Genomic DNA, 27,759 nt, shown 5'->3' with positions numbered 1-27,759 from the left:
GAGTCGATGAATTCCTCTGAATGTCTGTTTTCATTAATATATATCAACCAAATTTTTCTTCGGCAGCTGCTTCGAAAGGACCCAGATTATGAGCACCGCGATAAGAGATTATAACATCCTAAACCGGGGAAAAAACGACGCCGGTTGGGGGGTGGAGGGGGGGGTAAGAAGGGGTCACGAGTGCATCGTCATCTTCTCCTGCGATCGGCCTCCTCCCACCTCCCCTCTGTTCTCTTCCGTCTTCTCGCGGACAGTCGCCTTCACCCTCCCACCCACGACAGATCGCTGCCGGAGATTCGTCCATCGGAGTTCTCAAGTCTCGTCCGCAGGGAAGAGTGCAAATCAGACCGCTGCCCCGAGGAGGTAAGGAAATGGAAACGATAACGGCAAATAGCTACTTGACCTCGATTCTCTCTCTCTCAAAAAAAATTGTGAGACATCGTCGCGCCCCGAAATACATCCGTGAAGATGTCGAAAAGAGTGAATGTACGCGAGTGTTTTCGCCCGAAATGAAGTATCGTGTTTTTACGAAGTGGTCAGTAGCAAAAATTATTCTATTTTTAAGTTTTTCCTGGATATACACAATTACTTATACCGATCATGATAATTCATTGAAACCCGGGTCGCGCTCTGATAAAAAAAATAAGTGGTATAAGTAATTTTGTACATCCAGGAAAAACTTATAGTGGAATACCACAAAGTAAACCAAGAGTTAGTGAATTTTATTCTATTTTTCCTCATTTTCTATTTTTCGAGCCCGCATTTCATATTTGAGACTATGCATACATACGAAGGAGTGCCTGTGCGCAAGGGCTTTATCATGAGATGAAGCATGGTGTTTTCAAACTAAGTAGTAACCAGACTAAAGTCATTCTATTCTTGCTCATTTTCTATATTTTTCGAGCCCTCATACCATATTTTATACTGTATAAATGTCAACTACGGACGGAATTCGCACCTTGGTACAAGAGCGATATAATTAAAGCAACACGGTGTTAAAAAGTCAATTATAAAATTGATTTTTTTGTTCTCTGCTGCAGAATTAATTAATTTCGGCCAGCGCGAGAAAACTTTCATGCCACTTTCGTGCCACCTGTTGAAGAGCACATCGGTAAAGATTCGAATAACTAGGGCAGAGCGAAACAGATTCCCATGGAGAAGCTAATAAGTTTAAACCGCTGAGGAAATTCAATCGCACTGCTTTAATATCATTGCACTTGAAAAGTTAGAATGTGGCATAGTGAAATCACTTGATAATTTTAAAGTGTATCTTCGGCTAACATTCACCCTAAAAACACTCGAAAGGTTAACGTGAGGTCAATTCCGAATATTTCGGCTTTTATGGCACTGCGAAAGAAAATGAAGTGTAAACTTGATTCCAAATCATGCTGCATTTACATTTGTGCATACCAAAGCATTTTCTTCGGGTTAAAAAATGTTGAGACTGCAATGTAAGTGAATTAAGGTATTATCGGAATAAGTTAATTGCAGTCAAGCAAGTCGGTATGGCGGGAAGATTGAAAAAACTCGGCCTAAGTATTAACATTGGGTCCCTCGTATACTTAAATACGTTAAGTTAATTTAGGCAATTACTGAAAAAAACTTATATTTCTTCTTCCTATAAGTAAATATAAAACCAATGACTACAAAAACAAATAAGATCTTAGTTTGTTTCACCGTTTGGCTTGCCGAATTCTCCTTTATTTTTTTGGAGGATATTCTCAGAATTTCTTCTGATTTTATATGAATGTTTCATGCGATATTCACGCGATTACCTCATAGCACTTTACTGTTGAGTTTGCTACATTGAATTTCAATTATATATATTCGGATTTTATACAATAATATTACTCAATACATATTCGAATTACTGGAGTGACTGATGAACAACAAAGAAATCATATTTCATTGATGCAATGGGCCTGTTTATTGAAGGTCCCATCTCATCCCTCAATTGGGGGGGGTAAGAAACCAAGGGATACAAGTGATTTTTTTCTCATCAGAGTTAGGTAAAATTAATTGTTAGAAGAAATACACAAAAATTGGTTGCCAAAGGATACGAGTGAGTCTCAGTTCTGTGCTGACATCGGGTGGAAAATTAAAAGCACTATGTCAAATATCTAATTCATCTCATTTGTTTTCTATACCTAATTTCTGTACCTAACAGTGTACAGAAAATGAAATCACTTGGACAGTTGGCTTCCAAACTACTCAATTATGATCAGTCCATGTCCAAACAGCACTTAAAATTTTCTATCTCACACCGGCTTTCGAAATATGTCACCAAGTATGAACTTGTCTCCGATACCCTTTTCCCCTAAGTCTTCCTCGACTCTCCTATGATTTTTGCGATGTTTGATTTAAGATTATGCACGTTCTTTTTTTGGTTCTACTACTGCTGCAAGTTGGACTTTAGAACGTGCAGAACGTGGTTTTCCCATCATTCATACTTAGCCGTCGCGTTTTCGCGCGCTTGAAAATTTTCACTTTTAATTTAATTGCCAAAAATAGATATAGCCATTTAAAAATCTAAAAGCGTGAAATACGTACTCCAGGAGTAATAATCTTTCGATTTAGGCATTAAAAACAATAGGAAACCACCCTATTCTCACGACTTGGCTCTCTGCTTAGTCAAGAGACCCAGATATGGGAACTGACTTCGACACAGAATGCGTCATTCACACGTCAACGGTCAAGTCTGAGGTGAGATCAACCCAGGCCTATCGCTTCCGACTTTCCGGTTGATAGACTGGCTCTTTTTCAACTCTCCCTTTATTTTCAGAATGGAACTTAGGTGGGAGAGGGTTATCCAGCCGTCTCTTCGGGCCATTTTCTTGGTGCTCTGCTGCACCGGGCTTGCCACATCGCCCCCTTCCGCGATATTACAGTGTGAGGTGTCGCCGAATTGGTCGGCGAGATCCGTGGGAGGCGGACTGTTCCTCACGAGTGACAGCTTCCGCGGCAAAGTGTCGCTGATAGCCATGCTGGACGCCACCTGACGGTTGTGCTTGGGGCAGGCCGCGCAGTAAGTACCTTCCAGGGAATTAAGGCTACGGGTGGTTTTGACGCAACTAGACCTGGTGTGTGTAGTATACTCGCCAGGATAAGCGGAAGGTGCGGGGGCCCTCCCCCAGAATTTCTTTTAGATAAATGGTTCAAAATGGTGAGTTTTATGGCTTTCTGACGGATATTTTATTAATCCTTACAATCTTCTATAAGTATATTAATCAAATGAAGTAAATTGGATTAAAATTGAAAGTTTTTCTGAGCTCTGGGGGGTGTTTTATCCCCCCAACCCCCCCACCCCCCGCTGCACCACTGGTACCACCAACAGATCCAACCAATGATACTGCGTTCATAAACGTATCCTGCGGGAGGCAGAAGCGAAAATAAATTTAGTTCTAAACAAAGGTTACGAATAAATTTTCCTTTTTAAGAAAAATAATATTAGTAGAAGACATGGAACTAAAATAAATATCATTATTCTTTCAAGCAAATAATTATAAAAACTAATAATTTCCGTCGTAATTTCCTTAAAATGTTTGTTTCATTAACCTTTTCTGTGCAAAAAAGTTACAAATTCAGCGACCACAGCTAGTTTTTCCCCTCCCCCCCCAGTTTTGATTCTGGGTAATGATTCCGTTTCCATTTGGAAACAGGGTGTATGGACTACCATTAAAATGTGGAATTCCAACTGCGAAAAACTTTTATTTCTCAAAATTATTTTGGAACTCAACTCATAGCAACGGATACTTGGAAATCGACTGGTCAAGAACAATGTGGTCCAAACAAAAAACTTTGTTATCTTTCAAAACAAATTAAAAACAAAAACACTACCGGTCACAGCTCAAAACAAAGAAGTAAAACAAAAAAATTAACAAAAATTAATCGAATGACGCAATAAAAAACGACAATATTTGCTCATTCCAACACTTACCCTTCACACATTTCCGTCCAGAAGTATTTCAGTTTGCGATAGTAAAGATATGTATGTGCCTTAAGTATTCTACCGGTTGAGGTAGGTTTACATGGACCATATTTCAAATCACGCCGGCCTGACTCACCTTACAAACAGATTTCCCATTTTAATTTATAATTGGGCATAGCTATTCCCTTTATTTTTTTTTAATCCTATTATCTTTGTCCCTCTTCCCTGCACACCTAACATTCTCCCGCCTAATACAGTTTTTTACCATCCCCTCCCTGCTTAATACTAGTTCTAACCACACCCTGTCTCTTCTGCATCTCTCTTGAGAAGTTTTCCCGACTGGCCTACTATATCTAGCACTTCGTCGTTTCTCTTTCCCTCTGCCATCTTCACCTCTTCCACGCCAATATACTTTTCCACGCCGTAACGAACAACAATCACAAAACACTTTTTTCTAAACAGTCTTACATAACGATACTCTCATTATCTAATTCCTATTCATAAGGACCTCCTTGGCTGACGCAATTCTCTTCCAGATATCTTGACTGCTGTGTCAGTTTTCCTCTACTAGATGAGAACAAAAATATTTCCCAAGTGTATCTACAATACGGTTCGTTAAAAATGACTCCTTCAGAGAAAGATAGATTATTTCTTCATAATCCGAACATCGAGAAAGTTCTTCATACGTTTATTTATTTATTATTTATATAGTTCTGAAATTTCTGAAATTTACTTGATTAGTAATGAAGTTGTTTTTTTAGATAAGTTATGATGCTAGCGAGAGAGAAACCTCAGTGTTTCCAGCTGCCGAAAATTGGTTTTGTTTTCTGTGATAATGAGGTCATCCACTCACACAGCACTGCGCTCCAATTATCGAAGGAACATGTCAACCATTACCCCTTCACAATTCCATGATACGGGGAGAGCAAGATTACACCCAAAACACTCGAACGGCAACTAGGCCAAAATCGGCGCATGCGAACGGCCAATGATTGCGAACCTGATAGTGGCCTTTTACTATCCCTAACTGAGAACGCAAATCTTAAAGAGAGAAAAAGACAGAAGTCCGATTTGTATCAATTTATTCAAGGCGAAAATACTAATTTAATTCACCATCTGCCGGTATCTGGATCGGCCCAGCTGAAAAAGGAATAATAGAAAGATAGGATACATTGAGACTGTCACTGTCATTATCCTCACCTGGGGTAAGAAGTATTAATTATTTCTAAATGCAGACAAAATCCCCGTTGGACATTTAAATACAGATAAAAATTTAGCGAAAATTACTAAATTATTCTAACGTTACGAGTTTAACAGCGACAAAAAATAATACTACATCAGTTGCCTTGCGTGTTGGAAGCTATCGGGGTAATATAACGCTGACCGAATCTTTTCCTTAAAGACGCATTTGAAGTGATAACATTCTTTGATGGCGAGCGCGCGTCATTCTTATTGAGAAACACGCAGGAAAATTTTCACGTAGTAATCACTTCTGTAACATTGGATGTCTTCATAACATTGGAGAAGGGGAATACATTTGAAATGTGTAATATAACGTACTTTACTTGACTGAAAATCGTCAAGAGGACGACCTAATGTACGTTTATTTAATTTTATAATTGAAATTTGTAATTTTTTAGGGGTAATGTGAGCATCAGAAATGCGTAAATTGTATTAAAGAGAACATTACTATATGTATACATATGAAAAGTTTTCACGGAACTAGAAGATATGACGCAACGCATTTTAATATAGTGATAAAAATAAATGTATCAAGCATGTATATTATATCTGTATGCAGTAGCGTAACTAGAAATATGCTTTGGAGGGGATGAGATGGACTGGTGTGGCGACTCCCCCTCCCAGGAAACGTGGTCCGGGAAAATTTTTGAAAAATTCAAGCCTGGAAATATATTTTACATCATTTTGGCACTAAAAATGTAACTTTTAGTAGATACAGCTGTTATGTGCATGAAAACTAGAACATAATTTTTAAATATTTTTTATTTCTCTGAGGCTTTGGGGGGAGGGGATCAATCCCCTCAAACCCCCCCATAGTTACGCCCCTGTCTGTATGAAATTAATCCGGTAGAAAACTACAGCTGTTGATTGACAACATACACGGCCTGCAATAAAAGGGTGATGAAAAACAGAAGTCAGAAATTAGGAAGGGAGGAATGATTCTAAAAGAGAGACAACTGTGAGCGAGGAACACACATTGGATGCAGAGACCTACAAGAGAGAGCGTAAAATAAATGACGGTCGATGAGATTCTACAACCCCCCCTAGTGATAGAGGGGGTTGTAGAATCAGATACTTTATGTTCGGAAAACAAGAGGGAGGAAGATGGTAAGACGATTGGAGTGAATTAATGTACAGAATATAGGAAAATATCGGTGATGACATAATGTAATTGAACCAAAAAAGTATCATCTGCGTTAATGGACCTATAAAATAGGATGAGGTCACTGGGAATATCCGCCAATTTAGCGTGACGGCGCCCTATCAATGAGAAAAATTCACTGTGCTCGAGTAATGCCCTCAAAACAGGTTGTAGTCATGCGTAATAAGAATAAATTTTTCCACAAAATTAAAAGATGACAAGTAAATTACGTCGAAAATTTCCCATGAGCACCAGAAAAAAAGTCTACTCCACCTGGGAGTACGTTCCTTTAACTCAAATTCCATAATGTTTAACGGAGCCCCTTTTGTGACCACCTATAACAACGATAAACAAAAACACACACTTTATTGCCGACTAGTTTCGGTTACACTGTACTATTTTCAAGACTAGTCTTGAAAATGGTACAGTGTAACCGAAACTAGTCGGCAATAAAGTGTGTGTATTTGTAGAAAAGCTAAGAAATTTCCCTCCAAACATTAAATATGGAATTCTACAAAGTAAAGGCCTCAACAATTCAGTGCAACGATAAACAGCATATCAAATTGGTATTCTCGATATTTTTCCTTCTATCAGGTGTTAACTTCATTAATCTACAATATGCCTCAGATTGCATCCAATTCACCCAAAAAACCACATTATTTATCATAAGATGTCATCTAACTAAAATATAAAGTAAGACATTACAAAAATAAGCAATCATCGACGATTGCTCGATGAATTAATCGCATGAACGATAAACAGAAACACGAACTGACGTTATTTCCGTCTGATCCCGAGTAAAGAAGTCAATAGAGAAGGCTATTCATATTTTAAAAAATAATTACGAATGCGGGGCTAGATGGAATGAAGGAGTGTTCCTCATTTGGAGTTGACACTATTTGTTATGCATGATTTTACTCTTTCCTGGCGAACAGAATATTTGAGGCTTCCTCCGGTTTCCGCGCGGGTAAGATTTCCTAAGAGCGCCGAAGCTTCAGGTTCCGACTCGTCACCCATTCTCAAGGCTATTGATATTTAATATTGAGGGCTTAGTGATAGAGGGGATTTTATAATCAGATACTTGACATTTGGAAAACATGCGAGGAAGATGGTAAGACGATTGGAGTGAATTAATGTGCAGAATATAGGAATATTTCGGTGATTATATAATGTAATTTAACCAAAAAAAGTATAATTTGCTTTAATGGACCTATAAAATAAGATATAATATAATATATTATAAATACGTCGAAACGTCGGCGCTTTTAGAATATCTTACACGCGCGGAAACCCGAGAAAAGTTTAAATACAAAATAAATGTTTTCTTACTATCATAATTTAACGAATATTTTCAACCTCAGGCTTTGTCATTTTAATAATACAATTAAAACAACTGACGCGGAAGAAAACCCTGAATAAATGCAGAGATCAAACCATCGCCGCGGAAACCTACGCTCTAACACAATTAAAACAAGTTAATAGCGCATGTGACCGAATAAAAACCTTAACTTGACCTTGAAAAATGTGGAACAAACCTTGTTCGACACTCCATTACAATTTCTATGGGCACATTAATGTGTATTAGGACAACGCATGACTGTTGCTAGAACGGAATTAAATTGTTATGATTTCCTGATAATAATTTCATAATTACCTTTTTTTAAACTTAACCTATCATCTTGTTAAAAAGATATTTGTCCTCTCAAAGCAAAGCATAGCATAGCACAACATGGAATGCCTATTCATGAAAAAAAATTACTACTGCTGTTGACCAAGCGTGTGTATGTAAGATTAAAAATTATTATTACTCCCAATATTGAAAATAAATCCAAATAATCTCCCTATGATCGAACAGAGGGATCGTGGTAGCCCCGTGGGCTTTTTGCTTGTCGAGGGGTACCGGGTTAAAATCCTAGGTAAAGTCCACGAACTCCCCAAACAAACCAATTGTCGAGATATCACAGGGAAAGGAACTTGTCCCCTTGCGATCTAAGAAATTCACACCCCTGCGCCTTAATCTGAGGTGAGCTCTGTCCCCACATATCCAAAACAACCCTCGGGTTGAATCATTGAGTCGGAGGGTGAGGTCAAGTATTAAAAAAAACACGTCAGTACAGCGATGGAGTCAAAATTGTCTTCTTTTCGCGAGATAAAATCAAACTCCATCCTGATAACAATGTACGTTTGTGGCTGAATTGGTGTTTTTCTCTGTCGGATTTAGTAATAGTTTAGGATACCTTAGAATTCCTAATACTAAAAAATAATAACTACGCCGTTTGAACAAGAGTGCGTATATTTGTAAAATTCACAATAATTATTTCGGCAAACATGTAAATAAATGCAAATAAGCACTTGATGCTGAAACAGAGGGAGCGTGGTAGCTAAGGTTTTAAAAAAAGTAGTAATTATTTTTCAGTGTAAGGAACTCATGCTAATCTCTGCTATGATTTTATCTTGAGATATCAAATACCTTTTTTGCAAGATGATAGGTTAAGTTGTAAACAAATAACACGTTAAAATTTTAAAAATTCCTTATCGAGACTCACCTATTTTTAGCAAATATCGAACCCGGATCCTCCCTAATGGGAATCAAAAAGGCCCATAACCACCGCACCATTCCCATCGAATAAGATGCGACTCTAACAGTAAGATAAAATAGCTTCTTGGGCTTCTAAGAGAATAACACCAACCACTGTAAAAAAGAACTTATGATCACCAAGGATATGTTTTAATTTCGCACTCAATGAAGCCATCTTTACACGTACCTACCACACGTATAGCGCGCTATTGATTGTGCGAATTTTGCCAGAAAAGAAGAAAATAACTAGCTCTAAAGCCATAAATATATGGATCTATGGTCACGCATTTGCGCCTGCATGATGTATTCTTGAACGTTAATACGTATATCGATGGCCAAGTGCTAACAACACGTATCTCAAAAATAGCAACTTTTCAGGAGAGCAAAAAAAAACAATTTATTTTTTAATTTGAATATAATTTTAATTGAAATTAAAAACCAAAAATACACAACACTGAAAAATAAGCATACATTTGCAAACAAAGAGTTGTTTTTAGCTTCAATTTTATTTTTTATTAACAGTATAAGCAATATTACCTCATGTTAAATGGAATGAAATAACTATGTTTTATTCCACACTGTATTTTAAATCGTACGACCCGGGTTTCAACATCTAGTGTTATCATCAGGTATAATGAATAAAACATAGTTATTTTATTTCATTTAACATGAAGCAATTCCACACAATAACGCCTGAGACTGTGTCTTATAATATTACCTCAGATCGGCCAAATTTTGAGATACGTGTGGTTAGAACTTAGCCATCGATATGCGTCTCCTAGTGCGGAAACATACACCACGATTTTGTACAGCTTCATTGCTGCATTCAATATTCGATGCAACGGAGAGAACATGTCGGCTACTGATTGCGCGGCGCAAAATTCTTCAAACCCAAAAATCGAAATAGGCATCCACACGAATCGAAATACAGATGTATCTTCATTAAAAGCCATTTACATTAAGAGTTCTTTCACCAGCATTCTTTTTTCTTTATGCTTTAGGTTTTAATCGCTAGCAATATACGTAATTCATGCGTTTGCCGATGGTTCAGGGCACTTATACGTTTGAAACGTAACGAGTGAAAGAAATTTCGGGAAATCAATCATTTAGACAATGTGTAACAGAACATCGGGCCAATGATGCAATGATGAACTCTTCCACAGATGCAAGCAACGTAATGCATAAAGATCATTTCGGGAAATCCAAAATCTACACAATATGTGGCTGAACACTGGGTCATTTTTATCAAAACCTTCACAGATGTAACGTAATGCGTAACGTTCATTTCAGGAATTCAGACATGAAGACAATATGAAGCAGATCACAGGCTCATTTTTATTTAAACTTTCACAGATGTAACGTAGAGTGCAAAGGTTATTTCAGGAAATCAAACCTGCCGGCCTCGGTGGCGGCGGGTTTAAGTCATCGCCTGTCAAACAGGGGGTCGCGGGTTCGAGTACCGCCTGGGTACCAGTATCCAGGGCAAGGTTGTTTGTGTTCGATAAATTGTTAACTTGTTAACAACCCAGATGTAAAAAGGCCGCATTTCTATTTTCGGTGATATGGAAATAAATAAATAAACAAATATTTAAACTACACACGACGGAGCACTGGGTCATTTTCATCCCAACTTCCACAAATTAAGTCAAATCTTTTCCCGATCATCTCCCTTCGCGCATAAATATTCTCAGAGCGAGTCGTAAGCACGAGCCAGCAATAATTTTATCGCCTCGATGAGCAGATGGGGGTCAGGAGATGTCACCGAGGAATCGCGTGTGAAAAGCACGGACCTCAAGAGTGACACAATAGCCCGTGCTATTCTGGTTTCTCTGTTGACATGCGCCTGGGTCCACTCACGAACTTTTCCCGAGGACGAGGCCTTGGTCGATACCAATTAAGGCATAGCAACGACGTTCATGGTATTATTTCAATGGGCTCCTTCACAATTTTTTAAAGTTAAGTCAGTACGGATTGAAGCCATGATCCGTCAAGCGTGTAGTGGAAAGGTTTCGGATGATAAAGTGAATAAATAGTATAATTCCCCGATCGTCAAGCAACACCTTGAATACTCAGCGAGTACATTTGACCCTGCGCAGAAAAACTTAACCCGTGGAGTTGATAAAATTCAAAGGAAAGCTTCGTGATTCGTCAAAAACTATTGTGATCGAACAATAAGAGTTACAAAGCCTTAAAATGAATTAGGCTGACAATGAGAGCGTCTATAAATTCGAAAGCTACGCGTGTCTTACATTTGTTGATCATTTAAGAGTATAAGCATTCAGAGTGATACGAAGAACATCATATAAAAAAAACCACATTATTTCCAGGTACGACAGAAACTATAATTAAGAGAGATATTTTGCCGAGCGGATAGATATGGGAATTCGTTTTCCCCCGAACAATAGAAGACTTTAATAAATGCTAGACGCAACTTTTTTAGAGCATTTCCTTAATTGTCGGTTAATTAGATTGCCATTTTCCCAGGACATTCGCCAATAAAAATGAGTTTTTCCGTTCGAACAAAATTTCATTAATATTCCAGGTTTTCCCAGTTTTTCAGATAAACAGACACACTGCGTCTTCATTTTTTTTAACGACTGGGGCCCTACTCTGACTGTGCGAAATTCAAACACGTAAAGCAAGGTCCGGAGTGAGCTCTAATGCCACCAATTCAAAGCATACTTCGGGTAGAATCACTGATTGTGAGTGAGTGACTTGAAGTACAGTAATCTCAAAGTAAGAACTCTTCATCAGTTTTAAACTCGCGCCCTAATGTGTTGGGTATGACCGGAATGAACCGCTCCATATTATTCCGAGCGGGAAAACACTATTCAGAAGATTTCGGGCACGATTTTTAGAAATCTCGATAGCCGCATTTTTACCAACATACTAGCAGGCCATCCGGCGTTACTCGGGGAGGATAGTACCCAGAGAAGAGGGAAACTTGGAACTTGGATTTTATGATCACATATGATATTTATGTCCTCTCTTAGATCGTTTCAAGAGGTGTGCCTACCCAGCAGGATGTCCAATCGCAGAAGTTGTATGACGTGACGTAATAAACAGAAAACGACGCAAAGGACGCTTCGGACGCAACCGAAAGCAGTACCACGGAGTTCAGGAGCTTGCGATGCACCTATGCTGTAACTTAAGCCGCAATACTTGCAGCCGTATGGAAACGCATAGCGGACAGACAAACAAACACCCTCTTTTATGTATATAGGTAGATGCCAGACTTCCTCGTGGAGTATGATGCTATTACCGCATTAAAATAGATACCATTTGAGATTGGAGTTATTAATCGTGTGTGTGGCTGTGTGCAGGGGCGCAGCTAGGAATTAAGGCTGGGGAGGTTTAGGTGCAACTAATCCCGGGGTGTGTGGGGGTATGGAATACCCACCAGGATAAGCGGTAGGTGCGATATTAATAAATAACGGAATTTTAAGAAAAATAGTTCAAAATGGTGAGTTTTACGGCTTTCTGAGGGATATTTTATTAATCCTTACACTATTCTATTAGTAATATCAATCCAATTGAGTAAAATGGATTACACTTAAAAATTTCTCTGAGCTCTGGGGTGGGATTTATCCCCCAAACCCCCCCCCCTCGCTGCGCCACTGGCTGTGTGTGTGACTGTAGACACGTATTCTCCCTGCCCGAGATGTATTCTCCCCTTCCGCCTCTTTTTGATCGGATTCGTTGGTCCAAAGAAAACAATCCTCTCAGGCTACCAGAGGTCCATTCGGATACCTCGAAATCTATTTCGGATCCTTCACCATCTTCTCTAGAGGGTCGACTTTAGGTTACCTCTTAGTGACTCTCTTTCTTCTGTAGTTCTGGCGGAACGGACGCTTTGTTAAACGGACGCTATTTGAATCCTCTTCTATTGATATAATCATTTATTCGCCCTGAAAATTTCCCTTTGATTTTTTATATTTACGCCCACAAAACGAAAAATCGCCATGGGTGTTGAATAGACCAGCAGGTTTCGTATCCTAACGGTTTTAATGTCACCGTCTTAGTTAGGTAAACAATTACCGTAAATTACGATGGTGTTACAATCTGGCTTTTCTCACTCGAAATTATCTGAAGCGGTTCAAATGCTAGCCCACTGCGTCATCTCGCGGCAGCGCTATTGCACATATGCCAACCATAACATCCACACATTTAATCTTTTATGACGAAGGGCATTAGTTATGCACCCAAATATTTTTTCTATAGTACCACGGATTTTCTACATATTTACAAATTAGTCCTTCGCTAACATGAACTACGTACTTTCACGCAACCGGTAAAGTGATCAGCTGACTATTTCCCGTAAAATGGTGACATAGTAGAATACGTGATACGAATAGCGCGCGAGTAGGTAGGTACTTCTGCGAGATAAAGAAAATATACAATTTTAAAGGAGAGCTGAATTTTTATTTGATTATTTTCCAATCATATGCATCAAAAACGCTTAGATTTTCAAGAACGAAACTCTCAGTAGTCAGCCATAACAGAACTCTTGAAATCATTTGAAAATGGCTAGAGAGCTTACAATGACTAGATAGAATTGATAACCTCACACATAACGATGTTAGAATAGAGTACAACGTTACTTTTTAATGACAGATATGAACGCATAAATCGAGTCCCTAAATACACGTTTCTCTAAGGTTTTCTCTAACACAATGGGTAAATTTTAAATAATACGTCTCTCATTCGATTGGATCCATCAATATTAATTACCCTCCAAGCAATTGCGATTTATTTTGAATGTTTTCATTTTTCCTACTTAGTTTTATCCAAACAGAGAATTAACGAATAAGACATTGAGCAAAGATTCACTAGAAAATTTAACTTATTGCGTTAAACTATAATGTGCAGATAGTAAAATCCCAAAGCATGCTTCGCATCTTTTTGTGGAACAAAAAATAAAAATGTACCGGCACATTGTGTTTTTCACGATTTGCGATGCACTGAAGACCATCCAATATATGTATCAGTAAAGAAGCGAGAGAAAAAGGCTGGAGACTCAATACCGGGAGTGGATAGAAAATCGCGAGTTGGATGTAGCAGGTGATTTCTTCGAGAAGATTCGTAGGCTAGTCGTGCGGTGATAGGAATATTATATTCGTTTGGTTGATAGAGATTTGGTTGATACAATGTTACACATCATACACGCTATTCCGCGTTACACATTATATACGGCCCGGTTCCTCTTTTGTACTAATTGTTTTAGCAGGTTGGGTAAATTAAGCCATTCTCTCAAAATATCGTCGATAGATTGAAAGAAACGAAACTTATAAAAAATTTATACTATCCATTAAAAATTAACTTAAGTCAAATTTTAGCTTTGACCTGCAGGAGTTTTCGTGAGGGAATCAAATAAATTTTCAAAGTGATTGTTTGTTTTAAAACAATTTTCAGTACTTCTTTTTTTTCAGTGCAATACACAATTTACAATGCTCTTATAATATTTTGGGCATGGATGTCAAAGCATAATAGCATAGCATAAATTATCGCGTAATCACTTCTGTCCAATCCATTCCAATCAATCAATCTAGACCAATCAATTGACGAATTTTTAGGCTGTAAACTAGGAGCTCTATAAATTTAACAGTAATAGCAATGCTTTGAAGTCAGATGAGTGAAAAAATATGGTTGCATTCATTTTAATATCGGCAAGTACACTCCGGAGACGCTCACAGTTAGGTTTTCAAAATTGATTACTATTGCGAAAACAAATCGCGACACTAGATATATCTATTGCCTAAGGTCACCCCGGGGAGAGATATGAGAGCCCTAGATGGACAGCGCACGCGAACTTGGATTTTATTGCCGTGTGAATATGTTGAGTGATGAGTACATAGCAAACGGCGACAATCAGACGTGATATTCCTCGTGGAAAAAGAATCAATGCGTGCGTTTTCTAATCGAGCTTCAAAGGTTCTCTCCACGATGGCGGGAAAATATTTATGAAGAACAAATTAAGATTGTAAAACAACCATTTGCTGTAGAAAAAGTAGAAAATAAAAGTGATGATTTATTCAGAGAACGCATACACGTATAAAAATACAAGATTTATTAGCAGCTGCTTCAGAGCATGGGGAAATAAACCATGCAGAAAAAGTACCTAGGGAAATAAGCTTGGAAAATGTTTAACATTTATATACACAATGAAACTTGCCCATACGGCCACATCCATTCAACGACCAATTTCCTCTGGAACAGAACATTAGGATTTAATGTGGAATGGATTTTTATCGGAAAGAGACGGAAGGAAAAACGCTTAATTTCTTGAGTAACCATTACCAGAAGACGACCCGCATTTATTAACGTTAGTTTTACACATATTAGCGTAGGAAGCGATAAAACACATAACAAATAATGAGACTAGAGGCGAAAAATACAAATATTGATTATTCAAATTTAAATTCCACTCCTTTTTATAGGTCAACCTTCAACGGTAAACACCCACATTATTAATAATTAAGGAAACTCTTTCTCGGCATATGCGAACAGTGTTTCACAGTCTTCCGATCGCGTTAAAAATTCCGTCGTCGCAAAAGTTCCGAAGAGCGCGTAGCTCATCGCCTTCAAGGCGGTCTGATTTAAAGCTTATGGGTCAGGGTGATGAAAGGAAGCAATCGAAATCCGGAGGATAAAAAGAAAACTGTTAACCGAGGCCGAGGTATCCTCTTCATCCAATCATGGATCCCTATCATTAAGCGCATCCACCAATCACATTTGTTTCCTATTTGCCCACGAGTTAACCCTGTTTCCGGATGCTCTCGACAAAGGAAAATGCAGGGAAAGCATTCAAAGTCATGAGTTGTCTAGAGCACTCGACTCAAAGTTTCTGTTGATTAAAAATGGTGCGATTTCGAGCTAAACATCATTGATTAATTTGGTTCATACTGGTATCCGCTATACAGGGTTAAAATTTCGTGAACTAATTTTTCTCCACCCCGTTTAAGTCTGGTTGATCGATGGCTGCATCTCTACTGCCCTGAAGACGAGGAGCAACGCGGCCTTCGAAACGTTGGCGACGATGGAGTTCATAACCCGTGCCTAAGAGCGAGAAACACACAGTGGCCACATTATTTTCTGCCAACGATCAATCCTCACGCAACCACGACCGACATCTATTTCGACAAAATACTTCGTTTTACGCGAGGGAATTTATCAAATTTATTCAGGTTACTCTACGTTCTACAATAAAAAATTGTTCTTTTGGAATATCGTTGCGTACTCCACTCTTGTACCGACTCTCATGGGCGTACCCAGCGAGGGGCAGGAGGGGGCAGCTGTCCCCCCAATCCTCCCGGATGCAAAAATCGCTTAAGTGTGCAAGGAAAATCAGACTGGATTGAATCGAAAGTTTTCAAAAAATTTTCTTTAATATTAGTTTAAGACGTAACAAAAATGTTTTAAGCAAATTATTTTAAAAACTTATAAAGCGCCGTTAAAACTGTCTTAAAATGTTGGTTTCATTCACCTTTTCCATGCTAAAATGTTACAGCTTGAACGACCATGGCTTGCCCCTCCCCTAGTTTTGATCCTGGGTACGCTTTTGCCTACTCTGGAAATTCCACGTTTTAAAGATCGTCGAGGGAGTGCTAGCTCATCGTTAACTCCGGATTATTCCTCTTCCTTGAGAGTTAGAATTTGAGAAAATACAGTCGTACTTCCATGGCCTACATACCCGTGATACTGTTTTTTACGGGAATTCGGGATGATATGGTAGCCAGTGTGTTGGCTTCCCACTCAGTCGATCCGGGTTCAGATCCCGGAGGTGGCAGACATATTTCAGAGAACGCCCGATCGTAGCTTGACTGCTTTGAGGAAGGCACTGTTAATTACAGCATTCCGTCTGGCAGATGGACGTTAGGCCGTGGTCCCCTTTGTGCCCACCGTTAAGAGCGATAACGCCGACGCCGGGTTTCTCTCCATCCTTCCTTCCCTTCTCTATTCTCACATCTGCAAATGACCAAAGCTGTTCTGAACACCACCACCAATGTTTTTATGCATGAAACCAAAATTTCTAAATTTAATTCAAAAGCAGATATTCAAGCAATTTCCCTGTGGAAAATTAATTGAAGTTTCATTTTGTATCTACTCATTCCTGAAAAACTTACCCTAGTGACCTGCATCCAGCGGTCACTTCTTAAGCGGCCACTTCAAGTTTGCCCGTTACGCGGCAGCTTACGACAGGTTTCAGCATAAGGCTGATGATAAGCAAAGTGACAAGGGCGCATATTTCATTTTCTTTAACGAAGGAATAGCCCTTGAGGAGAGATTAGCGCAAGCTGGAATTCAATGAGGATGGGTCGTAAAGAAGGAGAGACTTAGGGGTACTCTGCATTTAGATGACAAGAGGAAGTGCGCAATCACCCTGAAGGGTGAAGTACTTACACAATCGACCGCACTTACCCCACCAAGAAGAAAGTGGCATTTTTTAACTGGATTAACTGTACACACAGTTTATTACGTCAGCGCGCAAACCGATTTTACCCCTTCTATATTCATCATAGTTTATGGTACAAGAAACAATAAAATAGACAGTGAAACTACGATGCGGAAGTAGAATAGGAAAGCATGGGAACGGAATGAAATCGGGGTAAGGCCAAAGATCAAGAGGAATGACCGCACGGAGAAAGCAGTGCATATATGCTGCAGAAATTCGCAAATAATTACTTAGTGCATCATAACTTTAGCTGAGTTCATGGGCGTACGCAAGAGGGGGTATACCTATAGGAGGGCGCAGCTGCCCCTCCCCCCTTAGAGGCAAAAGTAAATTTATTTCATAACGATTTTTTTAACAAATATTCTTTAAATCCAACAAAAGTGATATTACTATTAAAAATGTAATCAAAATAAAAATATTTTTCCCGAAAAAATAATTATAAAAACCATTTAAGCGCTGTTATGATTTTCTAGAAATTTTGGTTTCATAAACTTATATGAGTCACGACTTGAATGACTACGGCTTGCCCCCTCCAGTTTTGATTCTGGTACGCCCTCGGCTGAGTTCGCAGAGAAACCAATCAGACCACATCAATGCGAAATGGAAGAGATAAGATGAGCGTAAAAAACTCGCGGACCAATCCAGCGGCTGATGCGGACCCAAAAGGACCATATCCTAGGGCTAACTACTACGGCGTAAAATTAAAAGTGATAATTTTTTTGCACAAAAAGCGAAAAAGGTGCATTAAATCCACGAGAAGAAGTAATAGGATGGAAGACCAGAAGTTGGCGTAAGCTTGGAAAACCAATAATGAGATAATGGGGGAAAATTTGGGAACTTTAATAAAATGGGCAATCGAATGTGGCATATTCCATACGGAATACTGTTTTAAGTGTGTACTTGAAAAAAACGGAAGCGTGAAAGGGGAAACAACAATACTATCAAGGGAAAGAAGAAAGTGTAATGACACCAACAAAATAAAAAGGAATACATTATAATCATACATTAGTACGGGAGCACGCCCCCTTCCCCCTCAGATGCTTAAAAAATAGACAAGATTTTTGATAGAGGCTCGAAAAATGTCGATATTATTAATGTAACTTATTATTATTTTCATATTAATAACTTTTATAGAAAAATAAATAGAATATTTCGTACAGTAATTGGTTTATGTTGTTGTGGATCTCAAATATGAAAATACCGTTTGCCTGTCAGATCCTTGTACCCCTCTTCCCCCCATCGCCCAAAAAAGTCCTGGATCCGCCCTTGCATACACAACGGGAAGAGAACCGCGATAACTAGATGAACGCATAATAACTGAATGAAAACGGTAACTGATTGAAAATAGAATAAAATCTGAAAATCAGAATAAAATCTGTATAAATTTGGTCGTTTTCCGATTAAACGCGAATTGAAGGGAAGAATAACCGCGGGTAGGGTGGTCCAAATTTTTTTTTTAACATTAACATGTGCGAATGGATTGTTTTGGTGTAATTTCACAAGCAAACAAATCGCAGAACAGAATAAGCTACATCGTGAATTAATTGACACAGCCGAATCGCATTTGAAAATTTCGGATGCATTTTAACTAAAATCGCCTACTTTACAGGGGCAACACTCGGTTTTATTCAGGTTTAACGGCTGGCATTGCGGTTATCACAAGGGCGTACCTAGAATCAAAACTAGAAGGAGGGGGGGGGGCAAGCCATGGTTGTTCAAGTTGCAGGTAATATTTAAGCATGGAAAAGGTGAATGAAATCAACATTTTAAGGAAACTGTAACAGCTCTTTATTAGTTTTTAAAATTATTTGCTTGAGAAAATATTATTTTCTTTAAGGAAATTTGTGATATTTGCTTCTAGGGGGGGATGGGGCAGCTGCTTCCTCCTGCCCCTCGCTGGGTACGCCCATGGTTATCAGTAACAAAATTAAGCCTTGGTGGTATCTATTACCATTCTCAATGAATTTCTTGAGTTTTAAGAGGTTAAAAATTATTTAAACAATTTTAACCTCATCTCAACCATAATATTCCCATAGCTGTGGCAAAATTCCATACGGCTGTGTCACAACCCAGTCAACACAAGGTATCAGCTATCTAAGAAATAGAATACGAAACTTTGTCAAACTCATGCAAAGGATAATTGCAGAGAAGTGCTTCTCAATCAATAGAAGTCTGTGGACCTCTCCGCTTGCAACTTATTTACACACAACCCACCCAACATTCCATCATATCCTTATCAGCTGTAGGCCTTCCACTGCACCTTAACTGTTACCAAATTTAAAGGTGATCAGGTAAAACATTTATAGAGGATATTAAAAATTACACATATTTTCTCCATCAAGCTCAAAGTCCTTACTTATCAGTTCTTTTTTATTTTCCCCATTGACCACTACTGAGACTCACATATCTGTTGGATATTCCTCAGGCAGAATGAATATTGGAGGAGGAATAGGAAAAAATGGTTTGAATTTCCTTTCCACAATAAGATAAATACAAGAACAGCATAATTTGATAATCAGTTTTATTCACATTCTAAAAAGTTTACTTTTAGAACACTCAAAAATAGGGGTGGTAATTATCAATTGGATGACAACAAGTACAGTTTAGGATAGAAAAATCAATCTGAAGATAAGTGTATGAGGGACAGTATTTCATATCCTAAAAATTCCTCCACAAGAGGGATCAAAATGATAATATGTATTGAAAAAGTCTCTCTTTTAAAAAATAAATCAACACAAAAACATTTAAAGCACAAAAACTTCCAGAAAAAAGTACCATTAAAAAGGCAATGGTCATTACCTTAATACGCATTATATGAGTAAAATTTATGGAAATATTGCATCTTCCAAAGCATAAAAATGGCACGCATCCTCTAGTTTAGGCAACCCAAATAGCTCACACCCCCTGATTTTTCGTTCTATATCCTGTAGTTCTATCACTTGGGCCATAATCTAATCACAGGAAAAGGCTTGTGCTTTCCTATGACCCCTTGAGCTGTACTGGAAGAAGTAATTCCCAATTACTCAAGTAGGGGCACCCATGCCTGATAGGTTGAAGGGTAGGAACCTGACAAAAAGGTAGTCCCTGTGATGGTGTCACGTAAAAAACCCAGTAGGATCTTATTCAAATGACCCTTGGATTTTTACACAGGACCCAGCCCTTTAAGGCAAATATTGTAGGCGGCAGCCTCGAGGTCCTGATCATGCAAAACTCTTGCAGTCTAATCATAAGCAGCAATATACAAGAAAGATGTTAGGAAGACTGAGAAGATAGAGAAGAAAAAGGCAGCAATAAGCGTAGGGACAAGGAATGCTAGGGCAACAACGATGACGGATAAGTTAGAAAATAACTACAGGGAAATGGAGAAAATATATCTTAGGACTGCACAAGGATATTTGACTTAAAGTAACATCAAGAAGAAACAGAAACTTAAATAAAAACCCACATCAACCTTCAACCCCATCTCCATCTTCTTGAGAAAATAAAATTGATGCCCAATAAATTGCTAATATACCAATGCCCTGAGGAAGAGGACATTAAACTGATGATGCATATTTTTAAACTGTGTTATGGGTTTACATAAATAGCACATCTCTGCCACAACATAAAAGTTATAGAAAGGGGAGGAGAGAAAACCAAGTAGTAAGAGGTCCAGAACAGGCCAATAGGGTGGTTTAATATCATTTTTTTATTGCCTAAATACAAAGATTTTTACTCCTGAAGTACTAATTTCACAATTTTAGAATTTTTAAATGACGATATCTATTTTTCGCAATTAAACGAAAAGTGAAAAATTTCAAGCACGCGAAAACACGACAGCTAAGTAGGAATGATGGGAAAAAGTCTGTATGACATACTTCTGGTTCCCACTGCCACCTTGTGAGGTGACCTTGGGGCGAGGCTTGAGCGCTGATACGACGCAGGATGCTAGCAGGTAGCTGAGTACCCTGCTAGCTGGTAGCACTTGGCTAAAATAAGGATTATGTATTATTCCCCTATCAAACGAAGGAAACTCTCCAAACTTAGGCATTTTTAATGTGTGATTATTAAGAGATGTTTCCCTGAGCTCTGTGCCTCATGCATGCATTAGTAATCTCAGACGATGTAAAACTCCTATCCACTCGTATAGAAACTAGGTCCCTGTGTCGTCACGTGGAGCGGAATCACATTGGTGCCAATCTCGCCTTTTTCAAATGAGGTTAAAATTGACCGTTGCCATTCGTCTAAACTGGGATTTCTAAAACCAAATAATTTGTATATTATGAATACACTAATGGTGGGTATGGAATCGCAATCATTGCATTTCGTTTTCTTTGATGAAGGAAACTACCCTATTGGATACATCAAGATTAGGCCAGAGGAGGAGCTTCCCTATGACCACACCCCTTTGGTATACGACAGTATATGGGGAGCATATTTTGGAGAGTCAGTTGGCAGTACTTCTTGGAATGCTTTGAGGAAGTCTGGTGATATGTGTAGCTTAAGAAAGTATTGTTGAGCAATATTTTGAGAAACCAAGTCAAAGATAGGGGCACAAGACAGTAGACAGTTAACGAACACTACAGAAAACTATATTTCAATAATCAATAATGAATACAAGCTGAATTTTAATGGAGGTACAAAAGAATAGGGATAGAGAGTATGAAAGTTAGATGCAGATAAATGGGGAAAATATTAAATGGGGTGTTGAGAGCAAAGTCAACAGAAAAAACTATGAGTAACTGGAGCATTGGCGTAGAGTAGGATTATGAAGGTTTTGGTAAATGGCAAGAATGGTGGTCAGCAAGGAATATGCTGAATGCATAAAATCAAATCCTGGAGAACATATTCACATCTTAAGAAAGGAGATGAGGACAGAAAGTAAAAGAAATATTTTTGGTATCAATATTCTCCAATATCAATTGTATATTACTTGTAATTCAATTTTTTCGAATGTTGAGAGATACAATGAATTTTATAATGAAATTATTGGCTAAAAACTATGTACTGATGAACAAATAAAATTTCAATTGAAAGGCAACTTTTAGACCCCCAGTTATGTCACTAGCCTTCTAATCATAACTTATTTACCCATTAGGCTAGAAGAACTGCGCGGCCGCCTCAATGCAAGAGGGCTAGGGGATGCCAGGCTGGCAATAATCAATTCAAGAAGTGCAGCTCATGAAGGTATAGCATTGCAGGCTGCAGGGGGATTGGTTCCTGTTCTTCAAGATAACCCACTGATGGGACCTTCCATTTGGGATTTATTAGGGGCAGTGAAAGATGATATACTCATCTTCGACAGGTTGGTATCCATTAAGATTATCATATTATGCTCTATTACAAGAATTGCATTGGTTAAGATAGGTTAACTAGCATGGAATATTCTAAAAATCATCTTTGAAAAACTACATTCAAAATGACAACTCATGAGAAGGATTTGGTCGATGGAAGGGTAAAATTAGATTTAAAAATTCTCATTACGCTATCTTCTCATAATTAAAAATAAAAAACCATGAAAGTTTCCACCCACTTTTAAAGGGTTGGCAACACAACCCCTTTCATCAATGCATTTAGACTGTAGAAGTCTTGACCCCAAAATTGAAATAAATTATAACCCATAATAAAATTCAAATACAGGTGCAATAATGGATAGGATTTAAATGTGATATTAAAATATTTTACTCTTATGGGCATATGTATTGATTTTTAAGATTAAGAGGCCCCCCAGCCGGCATTTCAATGTTTGCAAAACAGAATTCAATGCCACCAGATAAGGGTTTAAGAACCACTTATTAATAAATGTATGGTGTTATTTATTTATTGATAATCAGGGTCTTTGAACATTATAACCTAGAATTTTTAATATTAATTTCTAAATGGTATTTTGAATATTCATCAGTTGGCCTCCATATTTACTCATGTTTTAATGTTTTTCATGCCACCATAATAATTATCTGAAACAGTCCTGTTTGATAATTCAAACTATCTGACCTTTCTACGTATTTACTTGACTATATTGTGTCACAAAGGATAAATATTGTTAAAACAAACTAACAACGAGATACAATTTTTCAAAAAAAGTAAGGAAGAATCCTGATGGAAGGAGAAAAAAAATACATCCATCCTTGAATTTTAACTACATATTTAATCAGCAAATTGTTATGCTGAATTAAAGTTTGAAACGATTTCTAAAATTGGAATAATTAATTTCAGATGTGGGAGGCTAACCTACCATGTCATCATGCCATGGAGTATGCTGACATACCCATACGTCAAAGCAGCTCTACTCTCAACCTACTATGATGAACCATGTGGCCCATGCAATGACACTGTCAACTCACATTATGAGCAAGAACATCGTCATCAAGCACACCCAGACGGGAAGGATGAGGCATCCCATGTAAATGCTTCTTATACAGAAAGACTGCTTCTACATTCATCCAGACAGAGAATTGAACAGCCACAACCAATGAGCCCAACACACTACCCATCCCCAAACTCAACAGCAGAGGGAGAAGAGATAGAAACATCAGTCATGGCACCACCAACCAAAGCTCACGAGGAACTAGATCTAGGAGTGAATGGAACCACTATGTCCTCGGAAGGAGAAGAAACAAGTGGGATGATTGCAGCTCAAAGAGAGAACACAACAGAAGCAGGAGAAGATCAAAGTGAGCATACAAATGGTGAAGGACTACCAATCAACATCATAATAAGATATCCCCATTCACATCAGAACCCAGAGGGAAATTTTGAGAAGCATGACTACCTTGTCATGAAAACTGGAGATCCAACCTACCACGGTCACCTGATGGATATGGAGATGGAGAATAGACAAGAAGAGACAACACGTTCCGCAAATCATCAGCAGAGGAATGCAATCAGGCGGGAGGAATCGGGTGAGGGTTCTAACAGGAAGAGCAGACCGCCACAGGATTATCCCTTGTGGAGAAACACGTGGGACGTTCATAGGAACAGGACAAGTGCCGCAAGAGGGGTGAATATGGTGAGGAAGAGGGTAGAGGAAGAGGATTTGAGGGAGGGAGCTGTAAATTATCAAGGGGCAGCGGATAGCTCGGAGGAGGAATCAGAAGAAGGTGTGGATGCTGAATTACTCAAGCAGAGGATGATAGAACATTACAGAAAACTTTTGCCATGGGTGAACTACACCCTGTAGTTTATATAAAAATATTTTTAATGAAATAATTGAACAACTTAGACAGATGAATCAACACCATCAGGATGTCTATCATAGATTTTTCAACAAGCCTTATCGTGAGTTAATAGCCAGTTGGCACATTATGTCCACGGCATACCATTGCAACCAACTCATGTCACATGATAAAGCTTGTAGAAAAAGTTCTGTAACAGATAACCAGGATGCTGTGCACCGCTCAGTTATCAGCAATTATTATTTTGCAATCACCATACCAAAATCTGAATTACTCCAGCTTCCTTTGGTAATGCAATATACTTTGGATTAAATTGGAAACATTTTCAGTACATAAAAATCAAGTAATTTACAAATCAATTTTTAAGCTCAAATAAAACCAGCCATTTGTCAAAAGAAAAATATTTTTATGAAAATCTAAAGTGAACATAAATGTCAATGGTATGCAATGGATTTGGGTGCAAATGGTTAAGAGTATTTTAGAAACTACAAACTAACCTACAGTAAACTGAGTTATGAACCAACAAGTGCATCTGCTATGAAAAATTCCCAATTAGGAAAAATTATTCTCCTTCAGCAGGACGTGATTTGGGACTCAGAATGATGGACTAGAATTCATGATGGATGCGTTATTTTATGTGTTCCGCAATTCTAGAGTAGAGTCATTCAACCTATACTTGACTCACTATCTAGAAACTGATCATGGCAAATTCTTTTCGGTAAAAAATAAAGTATTCTAGCCTTTAGAATGAATAAGCGCATAAAAAGTATTGGATAAGTACAAGAGTACATTTTTTCATAATGGATTCCTTTCCACAAAATCCCTGCTGACTGCTAATATAGTGGTAAATAAAATATTCAAAAACTTTAGCTCATTGGCACACGCTATTTTTTCATGTTAATACTTTTTTATGGGCAGTACTTAATTAATATTGATTAAAATAAAAATAGCTGAATTTTAAAAGTAAAGACAAAAAATGGAAGCTTCAGCTATCATTCACAATATTTCTTATTAATTCTGATGGTAATGAAGTAAAGCCCCATGCATAAACCTTTACATCCTATTTCTTGTAGGATAACTCCATTCAAATTTCATACAACCTTGGAAGATGCAGGAAATATTTAACTAAGTGTTATTCCTTTCATGAGAAATAAAGACCTTCAATCCACTACTGAAACCACTTCATCACTTCAATAATTAGTGAACAGCTTTGGAAAAATGAGGGGGTATTTTTATGAAGATATTTTGTGGCCTAAAATAACTGAGAATGTGTTTTTGTTTAGTTACACCAGCCACCGAGGCCAAATCATCTTCAAGAGTGCATGGAATGTTCAAGCAATAATAATTCAATTTTTGGAGAGATACAGAAATGGCTACACGTGCCATGTGGGCCAAATTTTGACAGTGAAAGTCTGTACCTACCCATGAGAAGTTTTGTGAAAGAAATTTAATTATTTATATACATACATACTTATATTATTTTGTACATAGCTTTATTTTAAATTATGATTTGATTTTAAAAGAATGTTGAGGTGAAACATGAATAATTCCCCAGAGTTCATAAAAATAAACTATGGGTTTGTTGACAGTTGCCAAATAATGTGTTCAATGAATTATAATGACGATTCTGTTAGAAACTACTGCGCTGGAGAACATGAATCTGATGTATGCATTGAGCACTTGTACAAATGGCTATTCCAAGATAAACTTTATAAATTTTCAAAATAAATTTGGTTTTCTCAGAAATAATAGTGTTAATAAGTGCATACCATCCTAAAAATGAAGCTTAGTGCAGGCAAATACTAAGCTTTAGGTTGACCAATTGTGGAAAAATTATTAATGCCAGCTAAGATGATCTCTGCAGTCTCTTCAGGTTTTCACCACGTCCGTTGGCTTTTGGCGACAACAGTTTTGCTGACATAGCAGTCAGCGTCTTCAGGTCGAAGGTGGATCCTTTGACCTGAAGATGCTGACTGCAATGTCAGCAAAACTGTTGTCACCTAAAGCCAACGGACCCGGTGAAAACCTGAAGAGAATGCTGAGATCATCTGATAAACGCCGCAAAAATCTTTGAATCTACAATGCCAGTTAAGACCTAACAAACAAATTATGCTCTTATTGAAAATGAAAGCTTTGTTTCCATGGCGTAATTCTTCCTCTCCCCTTGAACGAATGACATTTATGGTTTGATGGCCCAGGTAGGTGACAATCATTGATGTTCCCTAGAATCATATCCTCAACCTGTAGGCTAATGAACCTTTCCTCAGCCTGAGGGGGGAGATTATCTCCATCCCTCTTTGTCAATCACCCAACTCATGGCATGATTCTGTTATCAACTGCTTGTTTTTTAGTGTAATATTTAGTATTTTCAAGGTAAGAGTCGGCTACGGACATCCGGGATTTCGTAAAATGTTCTTGGGATCGCCACCGGGTCAGGAAATGCATAACTGCCAATGTTTAGATGGCCGAGTCGGACATCGAAACGTTGGCAGTTATGCAGTTCCTGACCTGGTAACGATCCCGAGAACATTTTACGAAGACTATTCACCGGGAAAGCATTAAATCTTTCATCAGGGATTTTCTTTTGCAGAGGAAGGGGAGTTTTGAATGAAAAAGAACAAGCATCAGCTTTAGCCATTGTTAATTCAACTGCCAAAGAATGTAGGAAGAGTTCTTGGTTCTCTTTTTGTTCTTATTGGGTGGGAGCCAATACCATTTCGATGTCAACTTCAATGAATTATAATGATGATTCAATGATGATTCTGTTAGAAACCAACCCTCTAACTCTACATCAGCCACTCTCCATGTGTCTTCCCTCCCCTGACAAGCTTTGGAAGTAAGATATGTAAGCTGCACTTCCCCAGGGCTAGCCAAGACTGCCAGGCAACTAGAGATCACCACTCACCAAGAGTAAATGTTCTGAATTTTCTGGTGATGGTCAATAGATGGTAGGTGTTAGGCCATTTTCTATGTCAGAAGTCTGGGGTTTAGGGTGAGTTAAGCAATCTGATATTCCATAAATCCTCTCTCTCTCCATCTATAGCTCTCAATGAGAATATTCACTGCTAAGTCAAGGGAATCTACATCTACATACTACCTCACAAGCCGCCTAAAAGGCATGTGGCAGAGAGTGTTAGAACACCAGCCATTTACACATATAAAGGAAATGCTCTAACAAAATTACAACTAGCATTTATTAAAGTCCTTAATGTTTTGGGGGAAAAACAAATGCCCATATCTATCCGTTCAGCAAAAAATCTCTCC

At 38.2% G+C, this 27,759-nt stretch overlaps 1 protein-coding gene across 1 annotated transcript; it reads left to right on the top strand.

The window, feature by feature from the left end:
- Nucleotides 1-239: 239 nt before the first annotated feature.
- Nucleotides 240-26,244, top strand: LOC124166671. Its single transcript, XM_046544305.1, has 4 exons — nucleotides 240-363; nucleotides 2,783-3,025; nucleotides 22,419-22,625; nucleotides 23,537-26,244. The coding sequence occupies exons 3-4, from the start codon at nucleotides 22,564-22,566 to the stop codon at nucleotides 24,498-24,500; spliced, it is 1,026 nt and encodes a 341-aa protein (XP_046400261.1). The 5' UTR covers nucleotides 240-363; nucleotides 2,783-3,025; nucleotides 22,419-22,563; the 3' UTR covers nucleotides 24,501-26,244.
- The last annotated feature ends 1,515 nt before the right edge of the window (nucleotides 26,245-27,759 follow it).

This window comes from Ischnura elegans, chromosome 10 (genome assembly GCF_921293095.1).
Source record: "Ischnura elegans chromosome 10, ioIscEleg1.1, whole genome shotgun sequence".
Taxonomy (NCBI): Eukaryota; Metazoa; Arthropoda; class Insecta; order Odonata; family Coenagrionidae; genus Ischnura; species Ischnura elegans.
Note: the sequence above shows the minus strand (reverse complement) of the source record. Positions and strands in the feature narration are given on the sequence as shown.

Bases quoted from the DNA above. Each gene is read 5' to 3' on its own strand.
- LOC124166671 (XM_046544305.1), top strand. From the start codon at position 22,564: ATGGGACCTTCCATTTGGGATTTATTAGGGGCAGTGAAAGATGATATA. The intron at 22,626-23,536 runs GTTGGTATCCAT...AATTAATTTCAG, and splicing joins GATATACTCATCTTCGACAG to ATGTGGGAGGCTAACCTACC.